Source organism: Danio rerio, chromosome 3 (genome assembly GCF_052040795.2).
Source record: "Danio rerio strain M-AB ecotype USA chromosome 3, GRCz13ab, whole genome shotgun sequence".
Taxonomy (NCBI): domain Eukaryota; kingdom Metazoa; phylum Chordata; class Actinopteri; order Cypriniformes; family Danionidae; genus Danio; species Danio rerio.
In genome coordinates, this window is record NC_141023.1 from 1,969,724 (window position 1) to 1,990,946 (window position 21,223).

At 44.9% G+C, this 21,223-nt stretch overlaps 1 protein-coding gene across 1 annotated transcript; it reads right to left on the reverse strand.

The window, feature by feature from the left end:
• Positions 1–328: 328 nt before the first annotated feature.
• On the reverse strand, positions 329–19,529 carry LOC147845383 (GTPase IMAP family member 8). The gene is made up of 5 exons (XM_087243530.1): positions 19,329–19,529; positions 18,364–18,971; positions 18,234–18,274; positions 3,395–3,992; positions 329–3,026 (listed from the first exon to the last, which is right to left on the reverse strand). The coding sequence occupies exons 2-5, from the start codon at positions 18,947–18,949 to the stop codon at positions 1,282–1,284; spliced, it is 2,970 nt and encodes a 989-aa protein (XP_087099656.1). The 5' UTR covers positions 18,950–18,971; positions 19,329–19,529; the 3' UTR covers positions 329–1,281.
• Positions 19,530–21,223: the final 1,694 nt, after the last annotated feature.

Below are 21,223 nucleotides of genomic sequence, written 5' to 3' on the forward strand. Positions count from 1 at the left end.
TATACCGGCACTGGTGGGGGCACTAAGGCACTCAGCCTGCGGCCTCCCACCAGTGCCAATATACAGCCATATCGCACTGCTACGAGTGTGATATTGATCATATATACACACACACACACACACACACACAGTATTTATACAGTATTGTGAAAAATACAAAACTAAAAATTGTTTGACATCCCATAACATAACTCTGGTTTATCACACCTGAGGTCAATCTCTCTAGCAATGCCTGATTACTGCCACATCTGTTCGCATATCAAGAAATCACTTAAATGGGATCTGCCAGACAAGGTGATGCAGACCAAAATATCTTCAAAAGCTAGCCACAATGAACAAAATAATTGTAATCTAGAAAAGGTAAAGTAATTTTCTAAAGCTTTGGGACAGCAGAGAACCATAGTAAAGGCCATTATCTACAAATGTGGAAAACATTGAACAGTTGAGAACTTTACCAGGAGTGGTCTGCCTGCGAAATAATCCCAAGATTGCAGCAACTAAGCTGGGTGTTCATGACTCCACCATAAGAAAGAGCAAAAAAGTCCAATAGGACAACCACTGCTGAGCAACAAGAACAAATAATCATCTCAGTTTTCCAGAAAACATCTTAATGATCCCCAATACTTTTAGGAAAATTCTATGTGAACTAACAATTCAAAAGTTGAACATTGGGGAAGGTGTATGTCCCATTATATGTGACATACACATATGTAGTCAAATTCCTGACCTGAATCCAATTGAGATGCTGGATTTCAGCGGGAGATGCTGAGTTTATGCCCAAAAACCCTCTGATCTGGCTGAATCACAATAATTCTGCAAAGATGAGCAGGGCAAAATTCCTCCACATCTCTGTGGAGTTATCAACAATGCTTGATTGCAGTTGTTGCTGCTAAGGATGGCACGACCAGGTATTAAATCGAAGATCAAAGTATTTTTCACACAGGGCTATGTATTTTTTTTTCTTACTGTTAATAATAAAAATGTTCATTCTAAATACTGGATGATGTATTTACTTGTGTTGTCATAGACTAATATTCAAATTAGTTTGATGATATGAAACATTAAGGGGACAAAGCAAAAAGGAAATCTATAAGAGAGCAAACAATTTTTCACACCACTCTCTCTCTCTCTCTCTCTCTCTGTGTGTGTATATCTTACAAGCATATTAAACGTATATAACACATATTGATTTATTTCTAATTATACTGATTATATATTCTAATTGCATCCTAAATGCCTTTATATTTTCTGATGTTTACATTTTAGTCTCTTAGTCCTGTCTTAGTCCAAACTGGAAACATCCCTGCTTTTATTATTAACAATTATGCCAACAACTCCACCAACGATTCCACCGACAGCTCCACCGACAACTCCACCAACAACCCCACCGACAACCCCACCGACAACCCCAAAAACTTCACCAACAGCTCCGCCAACAGCTCCACCAATTACAGCACCAGCTACAACACCTTTTAAAAAGTATTTCCAATATTTGGAAAAAAATATCTTAAATCCACTTCTTCCCTCAGTTGTGTTTTGATTCTCCTCTTGTTCTTGTGTCTCATTGTACTCATGCTGTATCTCCTCTCTGGCACCTCTCTCTGTCTCACTATTCAATCCCTCATCCCCTCTCTGTTTTTCTGCTCTAAGTTTTTCTAACTCATGTATTTGAGCTTCTGTCTGTTTTCTCAATCTGTTTGTCTCCTCTTTCAATCTCTCAATCTCATCTTGTCTTTGTTTGTCTTCTTGTTTTCTTTTTTCACCCTCTCTCTGTTTTTCTACTCTAAGTTTTTCTAGCTCATGTATTTGAGCTTCTTTCTCTTCTCTCATTCTGTTTGTCTCCTCTTTCAATCTCTCAATCTCATCTAGTCGTTGTTTGTCTTCTTGTTTTCTCTTTTCATCCTGTCTCTGTTTTTCTGCTTGAAGAACTTCTAGCTTATATCTTTGAGCTTCTCTACATCTCCTCATTTGGTCTGTCTTCTTTCTCAATTCCTCAATCTCATCTTGTCTTTGCTCATCTTCTTGTTTTCTCCTTTCATCCTCTCTCTGATTTTCTGCTCTAAGTATTTTTAGCTCATGTATTTGAGCTTCTTTCTCTTCTCTCATTCTGTTTGTCTCCACTTTCAATCTCTCAATCTCGTCTTGTCTTTGTTTGTCTTCTTGTTTTCTCTTTTCATATTCTCTCTGTTTTTCTGCTCTAAGCTTTTCTAGCTCATGTATTTGAGCTTCTCTTTCTGCTCTGTTTTTCTTCTCAATCTCCTCTTGCATTTGCTTCACCTGTTTTTGATGTTTCACATTCATCTCAGTTCTTACTCTCTCCTCTGTTGCTTTTTTTGTTCGTTTAATGTCAATATGCTGTCTTATTGTCTGAGCTTCTTCATACATCTGATTGCTGTAGTGTCCTCCTCCATTCAGCTGTATCATTGAGTCAATCTTCTGCAGTAGATCCTCCACCTGCTCTCTGTTCTCCTCATCTCTGTTGTTGAACACATGATATCTGCCTCCACACTGATCTACTAGAGATCTTACTCTACTGTTCCTCTCTATCAGCTCCTCTACAGACACTTCACCCAGCAAATCTCCATGTGTGAAGAGAATGATGGAGTATTTCAACACTTCCTGACCAAAAAACATCTCAATCAACTGAGGAATCTCCTCCTCCTGTTCAGTGAATCTATTATTCACAGGGAACACAATGAGGAAAGCGTGAGGTCCAGGACTGGATAAATACACACTTCTCGCTATCTCAACCAAAAAACACTCAAGTCTCATCTCTGTGTCAAAAAATCCAGGAGTGTCGACTACAGAAACTTTCCTGTGTGCAACAGTGGCTTCTTTCTCAGAGGATTTACTGGTTACTGAATTTAAACCTCCTGAAGATTTAAACTTTTTCTTTCCCAGTATGGTGTTTCCAGCTGAACTTTTCCCAACACCGCTTTTACCAAGAAGAACAATCCTTCTGGATAAACGTCTGGAAACAGGCAGATGGGGGATGATGGGAATTCTTCTTGGTCCTTTATTTGGCACTGCAAAAAAATAAATACAAACAGTAATAACATTTATATATGGCCATAGTTATATATATATATATTATATATATATATATATATATATATATATATATATATATATATATATATATATATATATATATAATTATAGTTTAATAATAGATTAATTACTTTATCAAATATGTGTATGTTATTATCATTTATCATCTGTAATCTAAAACATAAAAAACATAATCTAAACTTACAGTAAACGCTTCATATTTTTATATAAAGTAAATACCCTCTGAAAAGTTTGAATGTAATAATTAATAAAGGTTCTATGAAAGAAATAATTAATGGGCCAACGTTTTTCATGACTAATATAAATAGACAAATACACATACAACGGTCAAAGCTTGTTTGGATAACCATGGACAGCATTTTTTTCACTTTTTCTTGACGTTCTTTAAGGCAGTTGCTGAAAATGCAGAATCTGTCCTCATATTTCATAATAAGTTCCCTGGTAGCTTCATCTTCATCAAGCAATTGATCCATGGTCATATTTTCATCCACCATTTCATCTTCTCTGGAGAATATAACCCAGGTATTATTAATGCGGTTTTCTCCTAGAACTTCCTCAATCTTCACCACAGCATCCTTATCTTCTTCAGTGATTTTGCCAGGCTGAAGAACGAGCAGAAACGCACACAGCCCCGATTCACATTTCTGCAACAGTTTTTCATATTCCCAAAGCTCTTCCTCACTCTCTGTACCAGAAAATCCTGGTGTGTCATAAACAGTAATTGGCAAACCACAAACACTTCCAACTTCAGCAGTTATAGCTCGAGTGACAGATTCTGGGCTTTTTATTGTTGTGAATGCTTCTCGTCCAAGTATTGTGTTCCCCACCGAACTTTTCCCAACTCCATTTCTTCCCATCATAACTAAATTGAAACGCAGATTTGACATCAGGTTTTCTTCAGCCATTTTCTTTTGTGTGCCCTAAAAATTAATCAAAATAAAATGCATTAACATGGGACAATTGATCATGAACCATGTCTTACAGGACATTTTAAATTATGTAAAAAGTCAGGGTTCAAACATATTACATGTTTTAAAGTATTAAAAATTAAATCAAATATTTCAATGCATGAATGTCAAACATTGCTGATGCCAATGGTCAGCGAAAAAAAAACTAAAAAATTACAAGCCATTTTTATTTTCCAGCCATGAAACTCTTTTTTGCCAACTTTTTTTAGACAGTTTGTACTACTACTACTACTACTACTACTACAGTACCTAATCTTATTCAAACAGCTCTTTATATTATCATTGCTGAACTTTCAAGAAAAAAAACAAAAACAAACATATTAATGAATTTATTAACTTTACTTTTTCTATCCAGGTTCTTTGAATAGTAAATGAAAACATTTTATTGACTGAAAGCCAGCAGTCAATCCAGTGATCTCTGGTTTTCACACACATTCTTATTATCTTTATTTTCAGACATGGCTCTTAACCAGAGGTGTAGCAAGAAAGAAATTTACTGGGGCACGGGGATAAATAATGACGTTCAATGGAATTGGTATTGAAATTAATTTTTCACCATTGCCATGTCTGCTTTTTTAATCATTTACTAATTGTATGCTTCTCTATTAAATGTCTCATAAAAAGCAAGGGTTTTCTGCTGCTCTCATTTTAAGGACATAAACAATCCCTCGAAAGTTCCTCTCGAACTGTTTACTTTAGACAAAACAGTGTTTATGAGAATAAGAACCAAGATGAGCATTTTAACTCATAAGCATGCATTTGGCAGCAATATACTGCATAAGTGAACTGAATTCAGTCAACATGATCCAGATACCGAACTAAACAAGCAAATCTCTTAAAACCTTACTGTAACGAGCAATTCCATGCAAATGGCTTGCTTGCTTGCTATAAAAGAAAAAAAGTTTTCCCCAAAATAGCAAAACAGTTTCTACATTTTTTTTTCATAAGCAAGTATTTTACAGTACTTTTAAAATACTTAAAAATGTCTCTGATAAATAAAATATAATTGTTTGAAAACACTGACAAAGACACAAGTGGAAATTTCCCATCTGTCGCATCCATAACCAAGCTTTCCCCTCATAAATGCAGAAAATGTCAAATAAACTCAATAATGTTTGTTTAATAGAGAGCCTACTCTTATCTATTTGATTAGCATTATTCCTGTCGGCTTGTGCAGTTTAATTCACAGAGTTTCTACAAAGTATGTTGAGTTCTAAAACATCTCAAGAATGATCAGTGGAGACAGAATGTACTTGAGCTCAATTTAGAGTTTCACGCCAAACACTGTGAATACTGATGTACATGTGATTTTACAGCTTTTTTATTTTTAAACAATTTGCAACAATTTTAAAAACTCTTTTTTCACAGTGTCATTATAGGGGATTGTGTGTAGAATGTTGAGGAAATCATAAATTTAATCTATTCTGGAAAAAGCTGTAACATAAAAACATGTGAAAAAGTGAAGAGATATGAATACTTTTCAGATGCAATGTAAATTCTAGGCAGTGCATAGATTTACTGGCATTTGATGCTTGCAAGTGTTAATTTTAGGCTCTGGGTTTGTGACTGCAGGGTATCGTGGAATTTTTGTAGTTCCCCTTTGGTTGGGAAACTTCAGTGCCATAGAGTGGATTGATTGAAATCCACGAAATGGGAGGATTCAGATCAGAAGCCGCTTGTCTGGAGAGTATTGAACGATCATAAATGCATCGATGAATTTGCTCTTCAGTGTTTGAACTCTCAGTAATGATTAAATCACACTGAACTGAGCTAAACTGAACTGAACTGAACTTAAACACTAAAACCTGAACCACACTGTTCCAGTTACTATGACCATTTATGTGAAGCTGCTTTGACACAATCTACATTGTAAAAGCGCTATACAAATAAAGCTGAATTGAATTGAATTGAACGGGCCAATGAATGAAAATGAATTGGCAGCGTAAGCTTGCGCAGGTGTGATGCATCGCCAATTATTCCAGCATATAAGCACACCTGAAGCGAGCAAACGCCATCCTTTTCGCTTCAGATCCTTTCTGAGTGAGTCGATGAGGGTTCCACTTGCTGTTCAGCACTTCAGAGCGAACGAGTGTCTCCCGGTCCAGAGTGGGTTTTCGCGGCGGCAGACGGTCGAGCTGGGTTTCTCCCTTGCCTGCGGTTCTTTGGGTCTGGTCCTCCAGAGCGGTGCGTATTGTTGCAACTTTCCTAAAAGAGCAACACAGTCGTGTAGCACGTCCTTTTCAGGATGGAACTCCGACTGTGCGTTTCTGGATGCGGGGGTTTCCTGGCTCCGGATGATGGACACGATCACTGCATTGCATGTTTGGGGGTCCAGCATGTTAATGTGGTGCTCGCGGGAGGTTTATGTCGTCATTGCGATGCCATGACTGTTCCACAGCTAAGATCGCGGCTAACTTTCGTAAGAGAGCGAGCCAACCCAGTTGCCTCCTGTTCTAAAAAAGCAGCGGGCGCTCGGGCAGATCTGAGGGTTCCAGTGGGAGATAATTCGCCGCCCACGGGCTTGCGGACCTCTCGCTCCTCACGGCGCTCCATCCAAGCTTCGGTAGTGGAAGTGATCCGTCTAACCAGATGATAGCTCTCACACTCGCTGACACCGGAGATCAGATGTCCTCCGCGGCATCGGAGGGTGGGCTTTCACTGTCTGACGAAGATCCAGACCCGCTCGCCCCTCCGGGCAGGTGAGCGCCGTCAAATCAGATCCTGAAGCGGACATGTTAGCCGTGCTTTCCCGGGCTGCTTTGGCCGTGGGGTTGGAGCTATCCCCCAGCTCCACGGCCGGACCGACTAGATGGGTGCTACGTAGAGGACTAGAAGGTGAAGCCTTCGAAGCCTCTCGTCCCCTTCTTCCCGGAAGTGCACAGTAGGCTCACACAGTCTTGGAGGGCACCTTTCTCTGCCCGTGCTGCGTGTCCCTCCCCCCTCACCGCCCTTGACGGCGGAGCTGCCAGGGGGTATGAGGCGATCCCGTCAGTGGAGCGCGCTATCGCGGTCAATCTTTGTCCACGTGGCGCCTCTACGTGGCGGGGTTTGCCCCGCCTCTCGTCCAAAGCCTGTAGGTTGTCTGCCTCCCTCGGAGCCAGAGCTTATAAGGCTGCGGGCCAGGATGCTTCTGCTTTGCATGCGATGGCCACCTACCAGCGCTACCAAGCGCAGGTGCTGGCCGAGCTGCACGAGGGCGGGTCTAACCCAGGCTTATTACATGAGCTGCGCACCGCGACCGACTATGCTCTTCGGACTACTAAGTCCGCCGCGTGTGCGCTGGGGAGGACGATGTCCACACTTGTGGTTCAGGAATGCCACCTCTGGCTAAACCTGGCCGATATGCGCGATGTTGACAAAGTTCGCTTTCTTGACTTGCCCATATCCCAGGCTGGCCTGTTCGGCGACACCGTCGGTGAATTCACCCAGGAATTCAAGGCGGTGAAAGAGCAGTCGGATGCGATGGGCAATGTCATCTATCGGCTTGGCCGTAAGCCCACTCCGCCCGCCGAGCCATCCACCTCCGCTGCTTCTCGCCGAGGGCGCCCGCCAACGAGTGCTGCCCCGCCCCCGCCTGCGCCTCCAGCCAAGCGGGCACGGCGTACACCTCGAAAGCAGGCAGCCCCCCCTGCCCAGGGCGCCGTTAAGTCCGGCAAACGGACCGCGAAGCGTCCCTGAGACAGGCCATCCGGAGAAGAGGAAACTTGCTCTTTCCCCGCTGGAGGGCAGGGCCCCGATCACAACGGTAATTTTCAGTGCCACCAAAACATCAATAAAAGAGCACTTTTCCCCTTCCCCGGATGTGACAGCACAAATTCTGCCAGTCTGGGACGCGCTGCCTTCCGGCTCGCAGACTCTACGTGCTTCGCCAGTGGCTCACGAGCACTGGGGGGACGGTCTCCCTTCCCTCAGCCCTCCAGCCCCCTCTCCGGAGTCAGGGTGCGGAGCCAGAGCGAATTTCTCTCCTCCAGCTCTTCCGCGGGACCCTCGTGCTTCCCGGATCAGCACACCCACTCCGCGCTGCCCCACCGCTGGTATGTCAGCGATTGGGCGATCCTTCAGCGAGGGCTCTGCCTGCCTGGTTAGCGCGGGCCAGCCCCTCGCGGTGGCTCATACGCACAATCAGACTCGGTAACACGATTCAGTTCGCGAAACGGCCCCCCAAGTTCACGGGCGTGTATTTCTCCAGGGTCAACCCCCTGTCCGCCCCTGTCTTGCGAGAGGAGATTGCTGCCCTCCTGGCGAAGGGTGCAATCGAGCCAGTTCCTCCAGCCGAGATGGAGAGTGGGTTTTACAGCCCATACTTCATCGTACCCAAAAAGAGTGGTGGGTCACGACTAATCCTAGATCTGCGCGTTTTGAACCGCTGTCTGCACAAGCTGCCGTTCAAAATGCTCACACAGAGGCGCATTCTCCAATGCGTTCGTCCTCGGGATTGGTTTGCAGCCATAGACCTGAAGGACGCGTATTTCCATCTCTCCATTCTTCCACGCCACCGCCAGTTTCTGCGGTTTGCGTTCGAGGGTCGAGCGTGGCAGTACAAGGTCCTCCCCTTCGGGCTCTCTCTGTCTCCGCGGGTCTTCACCAAACTCGCGGAGGGTGCCTTAGCGCCCCTTCGGCTCGCGGGCATCCGCATACTCAATTATCTCGACGACTGGCTGATTTTAGCCCACTCGCAGAGCAATTGATTGTGCACAGGGACAAGGTGCTTCGGCATCTCCGCCTACTGGGGCTTCAGGTCAACCGAGAAAAGAGCAAACTCGCCCCCGTGCAGAGGATCACTTTTCTCGGGATGGAGCTGGACTCGATCACCATGGTAGCGCACCTCTCCGAGGAACGCGCTCGCCTGTTGCTGAACTGTCTGAGGGAGCTCGACAGCAAACTAGAGGTCCCACTGAAATTCTTTCAGAGGCTCCTGGGGCATATGGCATCCGCAGCCGCCGTCACGCCGCTCGGAGTGCTTCATATGAGACCACTTCAGCACTGGCCTCACGATCGGGTCCCAAGACGCGCATGGCACGCGGGCACACACCGGGTCTCTGTTACTGCGCTGTGTCGCCGCGCCCTCAGCCCTTGGAACGACCCCTCGTTCCTACAGGCCGGTGTGCCTCTAGGACAGGCGTCCAGCCATGTTGTTGTTTCGACAGATGCTTCAAACACGGGTTGGGGGGCCTGTGGAAAGGCACCCAGTTGCATTGGCATATCAATCGCCTAGAGCTGTTGGCAGTGTTCCTCGCTCTCCACCGCTTTTTACCGGTTCTAAAGCGGCAACACGTGCTGGTCAGAACGGACAGTACGGCGGCGGCGGCGTATATCAACCGCATGGGGGGTATGCGCTCTCGCCGCATGTCTCAGCTCGCCCGCCGTCTGCTCCTCTGGAGTCAACCGCGGCTGAAATCGCTGCGCGCCATTCACGTTCCAGGCACGCTCAATCGTGCAGCCGATGCGCTCTCACGACAGCTGTTACGCCCTGGAGAATGGAGACTCCACCCCGAGTCTGTTCAGCTAATATGGGCGCGATTCGGGGAGGCCCAGATCGATCTGTTTGCTTCCCCCGAGAACGCTCATTGCCAGTTGTTTTTTTCCCTGACTGAGGGCTCTCTCGGCAAGGATGCACTGGCCCACAGCTGGCCTCGGGGCATGCGCAAGTATGCGTTTCCCCCAGTGAGCCTGCTCGCGCAGTTACTGTGCAAGGTCAGGGAGGACGAGGAACAGGTTCTGCTAGTTGCGCCCCTTTGGCCCAACCGGACCTGGATATCAGAGCTCTTACTCCTCGCGACGGCCCTCTCCTGGAGGATCCCTTTGAGAGAGGACCTACTCTCTCAGGGACAGGGCACCATCTGGCACCCTCGCCCCGATCTTTGGAACCTCCACGGCGTTGCTTCCTCCTGGGCGAGTGCACGCGGCGCCTCTCTAACAGACATCTGTAGAGCTGCGGGCTGGGCGACACCCAACACATTTGCAAGGTTTTACAATCTCTGAGTGGAGCCGGTTTCCTCAAGGGTATTAGGTTACCCTTTGGTGATTAAGGAAACAACTCGGTAGGGTGTTGAGACACGCTTGCTGCGCCATTTTCCCTAACACGAAGATACGTGCGCCTTTTTTATCTGTCAGTAAAGTTCCCCGTCAGGTGAGCCTTGCAGATTCCTCCGTGACCCCCAGCACTGACTCAGCGGAGGAGTCACTTGCTGGCCCACTATGTTGTAGGTCTGCCCGCTGGTCAGCCTGCGTTTTGGGTATAGGTGCCTGCTATGCGTGATCCGGGATTGCAAGCTTCCCAACGTACTGTCGTATTTCCTAGAATTATCTAGATGCTCATGACTTCCCAAAAAATATATCTAAATCCGTAAAACTTCTGTTGAAGTAGGATAAATTAGGGCCAGGGACACGTTGGAGGACCGCGCCTCCCATGATGTGGGTGCGTCACGCTTGCTTGACTATCCCCTCATCGGGGGCGTTGGTAAGGTGCAGTCATTATGGCACTTTCCATAGTTCTCCCATTTCGTGGATTTCAATCAATCCATTCTATGGCACTGAAGTTCCCCAACCGAATGGGAACGTTCGAGTTTACAGAAGTAACCCTTCGTTCCCCGAGGAGGGGAACGGAAGTGCCATACTCTGTCGCCATAATGTCTCTTCAGCTTAAAAGGATGGCGTTTGCTCGCTTCAGGTGTGCTTATATGCTGGGATTATTGGCGATGCAGCACACCTGCGCAAGCTTACGCTGCCAATTCATTTGCATTCATTGGCCCGTTCAATACTCTCCAGACAAGTGGCTTCTGATTTGAATCCTCCCATTTCGTGGATTTCAATCAATCCACTCTATGGCACTTCCGTTCCCCTCCTCGGGGAACGAAGGGTTACTTCTGTAACCTCGAACGTTCAGGTGAATGACGGAGTCTTCACCAGTGATCAACTAGTGCTACACCTCTGGTGATAATAACATGGGTCAACAGGTTGTAGTAATTGGTTGGGTACGAAAAAAAACATCAACATTTCCGTTTTATTTGTTAACCTTAATAGCACACCTGAGAAAACAATAAAAAAAAAATTCTGAATCAAAAAAGAATTTATTCACTTTAGTTTATGCTTGATTAAGCATTAATAAATACATAAAATGCTAAGCTTAATTTATTAACATTAATTTATACTTTGTGAACTACAACAACTATTTTTATTAATAAAAAAAAACTAATACTAATGTTAGCTTTTATTAGTCTGCTTGTTCATGATAGCTGATAGATGTAAATAAATGAAGCATTATAAAGCTTTAACTGTAAAGTACACCAGTTTATTAAGCTTAGCTGCATCAATTGCATAGTGCAGTAGTTACAAAAGAAAACTTGGTGAAATCAGTTGTTGCCAGGCAAAATTCATGTTTGTTTGTTCTGAAACACTTCAGCCAAATAACAGAACAGAACATGTCTCACTAATCATGATTATCTGTCCACTCCATTAGATTAAAAACTAGCAAAAATGCGCATCTAGTTCATTTTAACAATCATAAAGCTGTCAGGGTTCTTAAAGAGACACAAATGCAGGCTTGAGAGAATCAGGGGAATTTATTTTCAATATCCAAACAAAATATCTTTCTAGAAAAGGATCCAAAAAATCCAGCCAGGAGGGAAAAAGCGGAACAAAAAGGTATCTGGGCTGTCTGCAACTGACAACAGTCCTGGCACAAATATTTCCGGTGGAGGTCGTCCCCTTCGTGAACCTCAGACAAGAAAAAACAAAACAAAACAGCCGGAATAAAGTCACACAAAAATAACAGAAATTCAGTTGCCTTCTCAACTATACCCGGCAGGGGGCGCTCGATGAGGCGGACGTGTGGGGGATGCTGAGCAGCGAGTGAGAGAGAGAGGAAGCCGGTGTTTTGGAGAAGGCCGGCGGGCTCCGAGAGCGAGAGGAAGTCCGGTCTGGAATAGAAGGAGATGAGGAAAAAAGACCCAACACTGGATGTAAGGACCTGGCGTTGCAGCGACACGGAAATCCCACTGGATAGCGCAGAGAGAGAGAGGAAGAGAGAGAACAAGACAGGACAGGACACGACACGAGTGGCTGAGCGTAAGCGCACTCGCAAATAACGATCTAGCACAAGACAACACACACACGGGGAATAAATAGAGCAGAAGGAGAGCTACTCATGGACTGCAGGTGAGTGGAATCAATTATGTAAATAGAAAGATTGGGTAACAAGGGGGAGGGATGCACGAGGTGACAGATCAAAACAACATTCACGTGCGCTCGTGACATGTAAACAAACATACACAAGAAGACAGCGTGATCAGACTGGGGATGTGACAGTACCCCCCTCCCTACGAACGCCACCAGGCGTTGCATGGAGGGGCTCACCTCGTTGCCGACGGAAGTCCCTGACCAGCGCCTGATCCAGAATATCCCGGGCCGGAACCCAGCTCCTTTCCTCTGGACCATAACCCTCCCAGTCCACAAGGTATTGAAAGCCCCGACCTCTCCGTCTGACATCTAACAATCTCCGCACAGTATAAACTGGGGAACCATCCACTAGGCGGGGGGGAGGGGGGGTTGGGGCAGATGGAACAAGAGGTGAGTACAGCACAGGTTTAACCCTAGATACATGAAAAGTAGGGTGTACCCGACCAAGCGTGGGGGGGAGCTTGAGCTGTACCACCACCGGACTCAAGACCTTGGTGATCCGGTATGGTCCAATGAACCTGGGTGCCAACTTGCGTGAGGCTACCCTAAGAGGCAGGTCCTTAGTGGAAAGCCATACTCTTTGACCACACCTGTAGCGGGGAGCAGGAGTCCGATGTTGGTCAGCCGCTGCTTTAGTCCGTCTATTAACCCGGGCCAAGGCCTCCCTAGCTCTCTTCCAAGTGCGGCGACACCGCTGGACAAACGCAAGGGCAGACGGGACCGCAGCTTCGGGTTCCTGTGAGGGAAACAAAGGAGGTTGGAAACCCACGGAGCATTGAAATGGAGACATACCTGTAGCAGATGACGGGAGGGAGTTATGAGCATACTCCACCCAGGGCAGTTGTTGGCACCAAGAGCTAGGATTGTGGGACGTCAGGCAGCGGAGAGTACGTTCCAAATCCTGGTTTGCCCGCTCGGACTGCCCGTTGGTCTGGGGATGGAATCCAGAAGACAGACTCGTTGAGGCCCCGATCTGTCGGCAGAATTCCTTCCAAAACCGGGAGACAAATTGGGGGCCCCTATCAGAGACCACATTGACCGGAAGACCATGAATCCGGAAAACGTGATCAATCACCACCTGTGCTGTCTCCTTGGCTGAGGGAAGCTTGGGGAGGGGAATGAAATGGGCTGCTTTGGAAAAGCGGTCCACCACCGTGAGGATAACAGTGTTGCCTTTAGATTCAGGAAGACCAGTGACAAAATCAAGGGCCAAGTGTGACCAGGGGCGGGAAGGGATGGGAAGAGGACGGAGCAGACCAACGGGAGGTGCATTGGACGTCTTGTTCCGAGCACAAACCGAGCAGGCAGCCACGAACTGCCTGACGTCCTTGGCCATAGATGGCCACCAAAATCGCTGGCGGATGGCAGCCAGTGATCTCCGAACTCCTCGGTGGCAGGTCAACTTGGAGGAATGACCCCACTGGATAACTTCTGAGCGCATCTTGGCTGGAACAAACAGTTTGCTCGCCGGGACCCCCCTCGGTATTGGACCCATCCGTCCGGCTTGCTCAATCCGTCTTTCGATGTCCCAGGAGATGGATGCCACCACCACTTCCTTGGGTATAATGGTGTCGGGTGGTTCCACTTCCCCTGGGGCCTCAAACAGACGGGAGAGAGCATCCGGCTTTATGTTCTTGGATCCTGGCCTGTAAGACAGGGTAAAATTAAAACGGCCAAAGAAAAGGGCCCAGCGAGCCTGTCGGGAGCTCAGCCTCTTGGCTGAACGGATATATTCCAGATTTTTGTGATCCGTCCAGACCAGAAAAGGCTGAGCTGCCCCCTCCAACCAGTGACGCCACTCCCCCAAAGCCAACCTGACCGCCAACAACTCCCGGTTACCTATGTCGTAATTCCGTTCAGAAGGACTCAGGCGGTGGGAAAAGAAGGCACAGGGATGCACTTTCCCATCCAGACATGACCGCTGAGATAGGACTGCGCCTACTCCGACATCAGAGGCATCTACCTCAACAATAAATTGCCGTTCAGGATCTGGAATAGACAAGACAGGAGCAGAGATAAAACGGGACTTTAATTTATCAAAGGCCTCCTGAGCATCAGCTTTCCATTTGAACGGTACCTTAGGAGAGGTGAGTGCCGTTAAGGGTGCAGCAATCTGACCAAAATTCCTGATGAATCGCCGATAAAAGTTGGCAAACCCCAGGAATCGCTGCAGAGCCTTACGCGAGTCAGGAGTTGGCCACTCGGCAACAGCCCTTACCTTACAGGGGTCTGCCTGGATCTCTCCTGCCGAAATTATGAATCCTAGGAAGGGAACCGACTGGGCGTGGAATACGCACTTCTCCGCTTTAACATAGAGCTGGTTCTCCAGCAGCCGTTGTAGCACCTGGCGAACATGTTGAGTGTGTACCTGTGGGGATGGGGAAAATATCAAAATATCATCAAGTTACACAAAGACAAAGCGGTTAACCATGTCTCTCAACACATCATTGACCAGGGCCTGGAAGACCGCCGGGGCATTGGTCAGACCGAATGGTAGGACCCGGTACTCAAAGTGTCCCGTAGGGGTGTTAAAGGCGGTCTTCCACTCATCCCCCTCACGTATGCGGATCAGATGGTAGGCATTCCGGAGGTCAAGTTTGGTAAAGACCTTGGCTCCTTGCAATAACTCAAAGGCAGACGACATGAGAGGTAAGGGGTACCTGTTCTTGATAGTGATGTCGTTAAGCCCTCGATAATCGATACAAGGACGCAAGGAGCCATCCTTCTTTTTGACAAAGAAGAACCCAGCGCCTGCCGGGGAAGAGGAGGGTCGGATGAGTTCAGCTTTAAGAGATTCGTTAATGTAACGGTCCATGGCCTCTCTCTCAGGACCAGAAAGGGAAAATAATCGACCCTTCGGCGGAGAAGTGCCTGGGAGGAGTTCAATGGCGCAATCATAAGGACGATGGGGAGGCAAGGAGGTGGCCCGAGACTTGCTAAACACCTGACGCAGATCATGGTACTCCGCCGGAACCCCAGCCAGATCAGCCGACTCCACCTGCGGGACAGGACACAAAGAAACAGGAAAAGAGGCAGGACCCAAACACGTAGCAAGACAACACTGATTCCATGACAAAATTGAATTATTCAACCAATCAACGTGTGGGCCATGCTGCAGTAGCCATGGATGCCCTAAAACTATGGGGGCACTTGGGGAGTCAAGGAGGAGCAGCGTGGTGACCTCACGGTGATTGCCTGAAACAATGAGTGTGATAGGAGGGGTGCTATGGGAAACAGTGGTAATAAGAGTGCCATTAAGAGAACGGGCAGGGATAGGGTCAGAAAGAGCAAGAGCAGGGATCCCCCACGAAGTGGCCAAGGAACGATCCATGAAGTTACCCTCAGCTCCAGAATCGATCAAGGCCGAACAGGAGTTAGAAAGATCCCCAAACTGGACAGAGACAGGAATAACAGTACGAGAAGGGGAGGAATGCAAAAAAGGAGTAGCGCTCACCAGGATCCCCCTCTTCACTGGCGAGCTGTGCCTTTTAAAGGACAGGTGGCTGCGAAATGTCCTGGCTTGCCACAGTACAGACACAAGCCCTTAGCGAGGCGATGCTGCTTCTCCTGGGGGGTGAGCCGGAGGCGTCCCACCTGCATAGGCTCTGGACCAGCGGAAGCGGAGTTGGAGGCATCAGAGACGGGAAAGGTGTCCTCAGTCCTCCAGGGTGAGCGGGGTGCAGAGCGTTGATGGCGGCGGCGTAGACGTCCCTCCACCCGTAGAGCCATGTTGATCAGGTCGTCGAAGTCATGAGGCAGATCGATGGTGGCTAACTCGTCCTGAATCACCTCCTCCAGTCCTGCGCGGAACATGGATCTGCAGGCCCCCTGGTTCCAGTCACAAGACGCTGCTAGCGTCTTGAATTGGATGGCGTACTCAGTCACTGAACGCCCTGCCTGTCGCAAACGGGCCAGCTGATCAGCAGCCTCCTGGCCCCGAGCGGATCGGTCAAACAGTTTTATCATTTCCTGTCTGAACTCATCAAAAGAAGTGCAACAAGGAGCTTGAGTGTCCCAAACTGAAATCCCCCAGTCACGAGCCTTACCAGTGAGAAGCGTCAGGACAAAGGCCACCTTAGTTTCTTCCGTGGCATAGGTGCGTGGCTGTAGCGCGAAAACCACTGAACACTGGGATAGGAAGGCTCTGCAGGAATTCGGATCTCCATCATAGGGTGGCGGGATATTGCAGCGAGGCTCATGTTGATAGTGAGGACCAGGAGCCGCTTGCCCTCCCTGGGCAACGTCATGCTGCAGCTCTTGTATTCTTGCTGTCAACTCAGCTACCTGATTGGCCAGGAAGTCCACCTCTCGTGAAGTGTTGGTCAGCCTGACCTCATGCTGCCCCAGCAACGCTCCCTGCTGTGTAACGGCGGTTCGGACGGAATCTGAGCCTGCTGTGTCCATAGCGGCTAGATCGTTCTGTCAGGGTTCTTAAAGAGACACAAATGCAGGCTTGAGAGAATCAGGGGAATTTATTTTCAATATCCAAACAAAATATCTTTCTAGAAAAGGATCCAAAAAATCCAGCCAGGAGGGAAAAAGCGGAACAAAAAGGTATCTGGGCTGTCTGCAACTGACAACAGTCCTGGCACAAATATTTCCGGTGGAGGTCGTCCCCTTCGTGAACCTCAGACAAGAAAAAACAAAACAAAACAGCCGGAATAAAGTCACACAAAAATAACAGAAATTCAGTTGCCTTCTCAACTATACCCGGCAGGGGGCGCTCGATGAGGCGGACGTGTGGGGGATGCTGAGCAGCGAGTGAGAGAGAGAGGAAGCCGGTGTTTTGGAGAAGGCCGGCGGGCTCCGAGAGCGAGAGGAAGTCCGGTCTGGAATAGAAGGAGATGAGGAAAAAAGACCCAACACTGGATGTAAGGACCTGGCGTTGCAGCGACACGGAAATCCCACTGGATAGCGCAGAGAGAGAGAGGAAGAGAGAGAACAAGACAGGACAGGACACGACACGAGTGGCTGAGCGTAAGCGCACTCGCAAATAACGATCTAGCACAAGACAACACACACACGGGGAATAAATAGAGCAGAAGGAGAGCTACTCATGGACTGCAGGTGAGTGGAATCAATTATGTAAATAGAAAGATTGGGTAACAAGGGGGAGGGATGCACGAGGTGACAGATCAAAACAACATTCACGTGCGCTCGTGACATGTAAACAAACATACACAAGAAGACAGCGTGATCAGACTGGGGATGTGACAAAAGCATATTAATGCCACAATGATGAGCCAAGATGAGTCTGAGCCAAGTTTAAAACAGCCAGCAATGTTGAGGCTAAGTTTTGCCCCCTAAATTTTTTCTTCAAATAATTTGTTTTGTTGGTCCCTGAGCAAATGTTTCTTTGTTTCTGTTTAATGTTATTGTAAACGTACACTGAAAACATTTTAGATCTTTAAGTTCAGTTTATGAAAAATGGGATATATATATATATATATATATATATATATATATATATATATATATATATATATATATATATATATATATATATATATACACACACACACACAAATATATCTATTTGTGTATATCATCTATATAAATGCTAATAATTTGACATGATTTCTCACAGTTGTATAAGAATACAATAAGTATAATAGAATCATATAGCTGTATAGCAAAAACAAAGCTTCAACTATATTTTGGCCCAAAAACAATGATGGTCACACCTTACAAGGTTACATTAGTTAATGTTAGTTAATTTATTACTCCAATGACTGATACTAGTACAGCATTTATTATCATTGGTCAGCATTTACTCATGCATCATAAAAATCTAATTGTGCTTGCCAACATTAGTTAATGCACTGATTTAACAAGAACATGGAACAACTTTAATTTCTTTAACTAATGTTTGCACAGATGTTTTAATATTCTAATAAATGTATTGTTAATTTTAAGTTCATGCCAGAAAAAATCATGTTAATATATGCATTAAGTTACTTTAATCACTGAATTTTATTGTAAAGTGTGAAATATTGTGTTCAAAGATGAACTCACCAGATGGTTCTGCTGTGCTATGGGACTCAGCTGGTTTTGAGCTGTAAAACAGTGTCGGAAATGAAATAATTGCACAGTATACACTAGAAATTAAATACATTTATAATCAAGGACACAAAACCATACTTACAAATACATTTGTTCGTTTCTGCAATTTTTTTGATAAGTTCTTCAGCCTGCTCCCGGTTATTTGGATCTCCATTGTTGTTAAAAACCAGATACTGATTGTTCAGTCTGTGGACTAATGCGCTGAGCTCTTCTGAGTCCTCCATGTACTGTTCAATGGTGAGTTCATTGCTTTCCAGTTCATCATCTTTAGTGAAGATAATAAAGGTGTTCTGCAAATTACTGCTCCCTAAAAAACTCAAAACTAAATCAGTAGCTTTCTTCTCTTGTTCTGCAAATCTGTCAGTGCTGATCACCAACAGAAACACAGTGGGGACTGAAGAATTTAACTGCAGAAGCTTCTGGCATTTTCGCTCAATCTGTCCACTCTGAACCCCAGGACCTAAAAACCCAGGGGTGTCATAAACATCCACACTGAGGCCACTAACAGTCACAGAGGCTCTTTGAATATCTCGTGTTACTGCATTTAAACTTTTTTTTGAATGAAATATTCTTTGTCCCAGGATTGTATTTCCTGTGCAGCTCTTTCCTGCTCCAACCTGTCCGAGCAGGACCAAATTACAATGTGGAGGTGAAGATCCACTCTGCATGTTCTTATTCAGTTCAGATCACCTTAAAGAGACAACAGGTAAAACTCTTTAAAAACAACAACACACTGATCACCTTAAAATTTCTGTAGCAAAACAAACTTTGTATAATGTGGTTTAGTTTTTTTTTTATATAACAGTATGTACATAACATATTTACAAACTCATTTTATTCCATTAATAAATGTACTTCTGGACAACACACATGAAAAATATTTTGTTTATTATTCAAAACATCAATATAAGTATACTCTTTGAAGCTGTAGTGTACTTTTTACAATATGAAAAAGTGTATTATATGGTGTACTACACAAATTTGTTACAGAATTCGTTATAAACTACATGTAACTGAAAAAAAAGTGTGCAAATAACTAATACATACCGTATCTACTGTGAGATATTTCCGTGATATGTGTAATAAACCTTTGATGCATCAGCGATCAAATGCCAGTATTTGTGTATATTTGCTTTCACTTCCTTGTACGCAGTACAAATAAAAGGTTGTGTGACGCAGAGAAGGGTTGGGCTACAGGCAGGTCATAGACTGTAGAGGCAGACACAACCCCCAAGTGATAGCCTATTCACAGGGAGAATTTAGACTTTAGCCTACCTCCTAATAATAATTTATAAAATAAAATAATAATAACAATAATAAGAATACCAACAACTGCAAGACATTTCCTGCTAGATTCTTTCACAGATTCTATAGAGTACGCAATCTCTCAAAGGATTGAATGTGATTAACAGCATATTTATTTTGTTTAGAGAGCCGAAACCATATTTGGTGTAAACATTTTAATTCTTTTGTTTAGTGTGCCACTGCAGATTTTGTAAGCAGCACATAGGCTAAATCTTAATTTTTAATGTGCTAATGGACATATCAAATTAATACAAATATGACATATTTTGAGTGCTCAAAAAAGCACTATGAATAATGTTTTAGTTGACCTCCTCACGGCACTATATCTGAAGGGTATTGCACAAACGTAAAATAAGGAATTAACGTCTATTTTTTTCTCTAATCATTCAAGTTTTTTTCCCTCTTACCTTTCCCCTATATATATATATATATAGGGGAAAGGTAAGAGGGAAAAAAACTTGAATGATTAGAGAAAAAAATAGACATATACAGTGCTCAGCATAAATGAGCACAACCCCTTTTAAACATGAATATGTTTCTATTTCTTAGTGAGTATAGGCAGTAATTTGGTGCATTTAAACAAAACAGTTTAACATTTGTTGGATATAGAAGTTTAAATAAAGGTATTTATGTATAAAAGGTTATCACATTTAAATTCAAATTATGCATTTAAAATATAAAACAATTAAAAATTGTCAACAATGGTGATGATGAAGGAGCGAGGCAGTGGCGCAGTAGGTGGTGCTGTCGCCTCACAGCAAGAAGGTTCATTCCGCTGTGGCGACCCTGGATTAATAAAGGGACTAAGCCGACAAGAAAATTAATGATTGAAACATCATATATAAATAGATTCAAATAGAAAAAAGTCCTAAATTAAAGCAGTAAATTATCACATAACAAATTATCAATCATATAAATATTTAAAAAACTAGATAAAATAAACTAAAGTACTGTGAACCTACACTAATCTCACGGTTCGGTTCGGTTACGATTATCATGCCATCGATTCGGTTTAATTTGATATTTCAGTGCATCACGGTGCATTGACGATGCTTTTCATACACAGTTTTATATTTTCTTGACAGCAGAATTCTTGAATTAAAATGTATGAATATATTTATATACTATTTGTAATACAATTTTGTCATTTATAACAAACAGTCAGAAATATAAACTTTACCCTTAAACAACACGAGCATTTAGCAAATAATGTAAACAAATATAAATATCCTGCTCGCTTTCTGATCCTTGTCTAGTTATCTTGCGCTCCTTTGAGAGAGAGAGAAATGGAGTAACGTTACTTTCATTCTTTCAATCGCAGTGAAATAGGGGCTTTTGATGTTAATATCAGTGAAAGACTGATCCAGCAAACACACACAGTGAAATTGTGCACAGTTTTTGAGTTTTAAGTAGTTGGAGCGTTGAAAATACTCGCGCTCGCCTCCCTCGCGACAGAGTGCATATGAGGTAATGACGTCAGTAATAACCGGTTATGATTATTACTTAACCGATACCGAATTGTTCGCGTCTGCATCGCGGTGACAAGAACAAACGATTAATTTTGACACCCCTATGAATTACCATATAAAATGGATGTGCAATATTGGGTGCTTGCAATAATCTTGTAACCTGGGAAA

Bases quoted from the DNA above. Each gene is read 5' to 3' on its own strand.
- LOC147845383 (XM_087243530.1), bottom strand. From the start codon at position 18,949: ATGCAGAGTGGATCTTCACCTCCACATTGTAATTTGGTCCTGCTCGGA. The intron at 3,993-18,233 runs GTGAGTTCATCT...ATTAATTTTTAG, and splicing joins TAGCACAGCAGAACCATCTG to GGCACACAAAAGAAAATGGC. The intron at 3,027-3,394 runs GTATGTGTATTT...ATTTTTTTGCAG, and splicing joins CCAAACAAGCTTTGACCGTT to TGCCAAATAAAGGACCAAGA.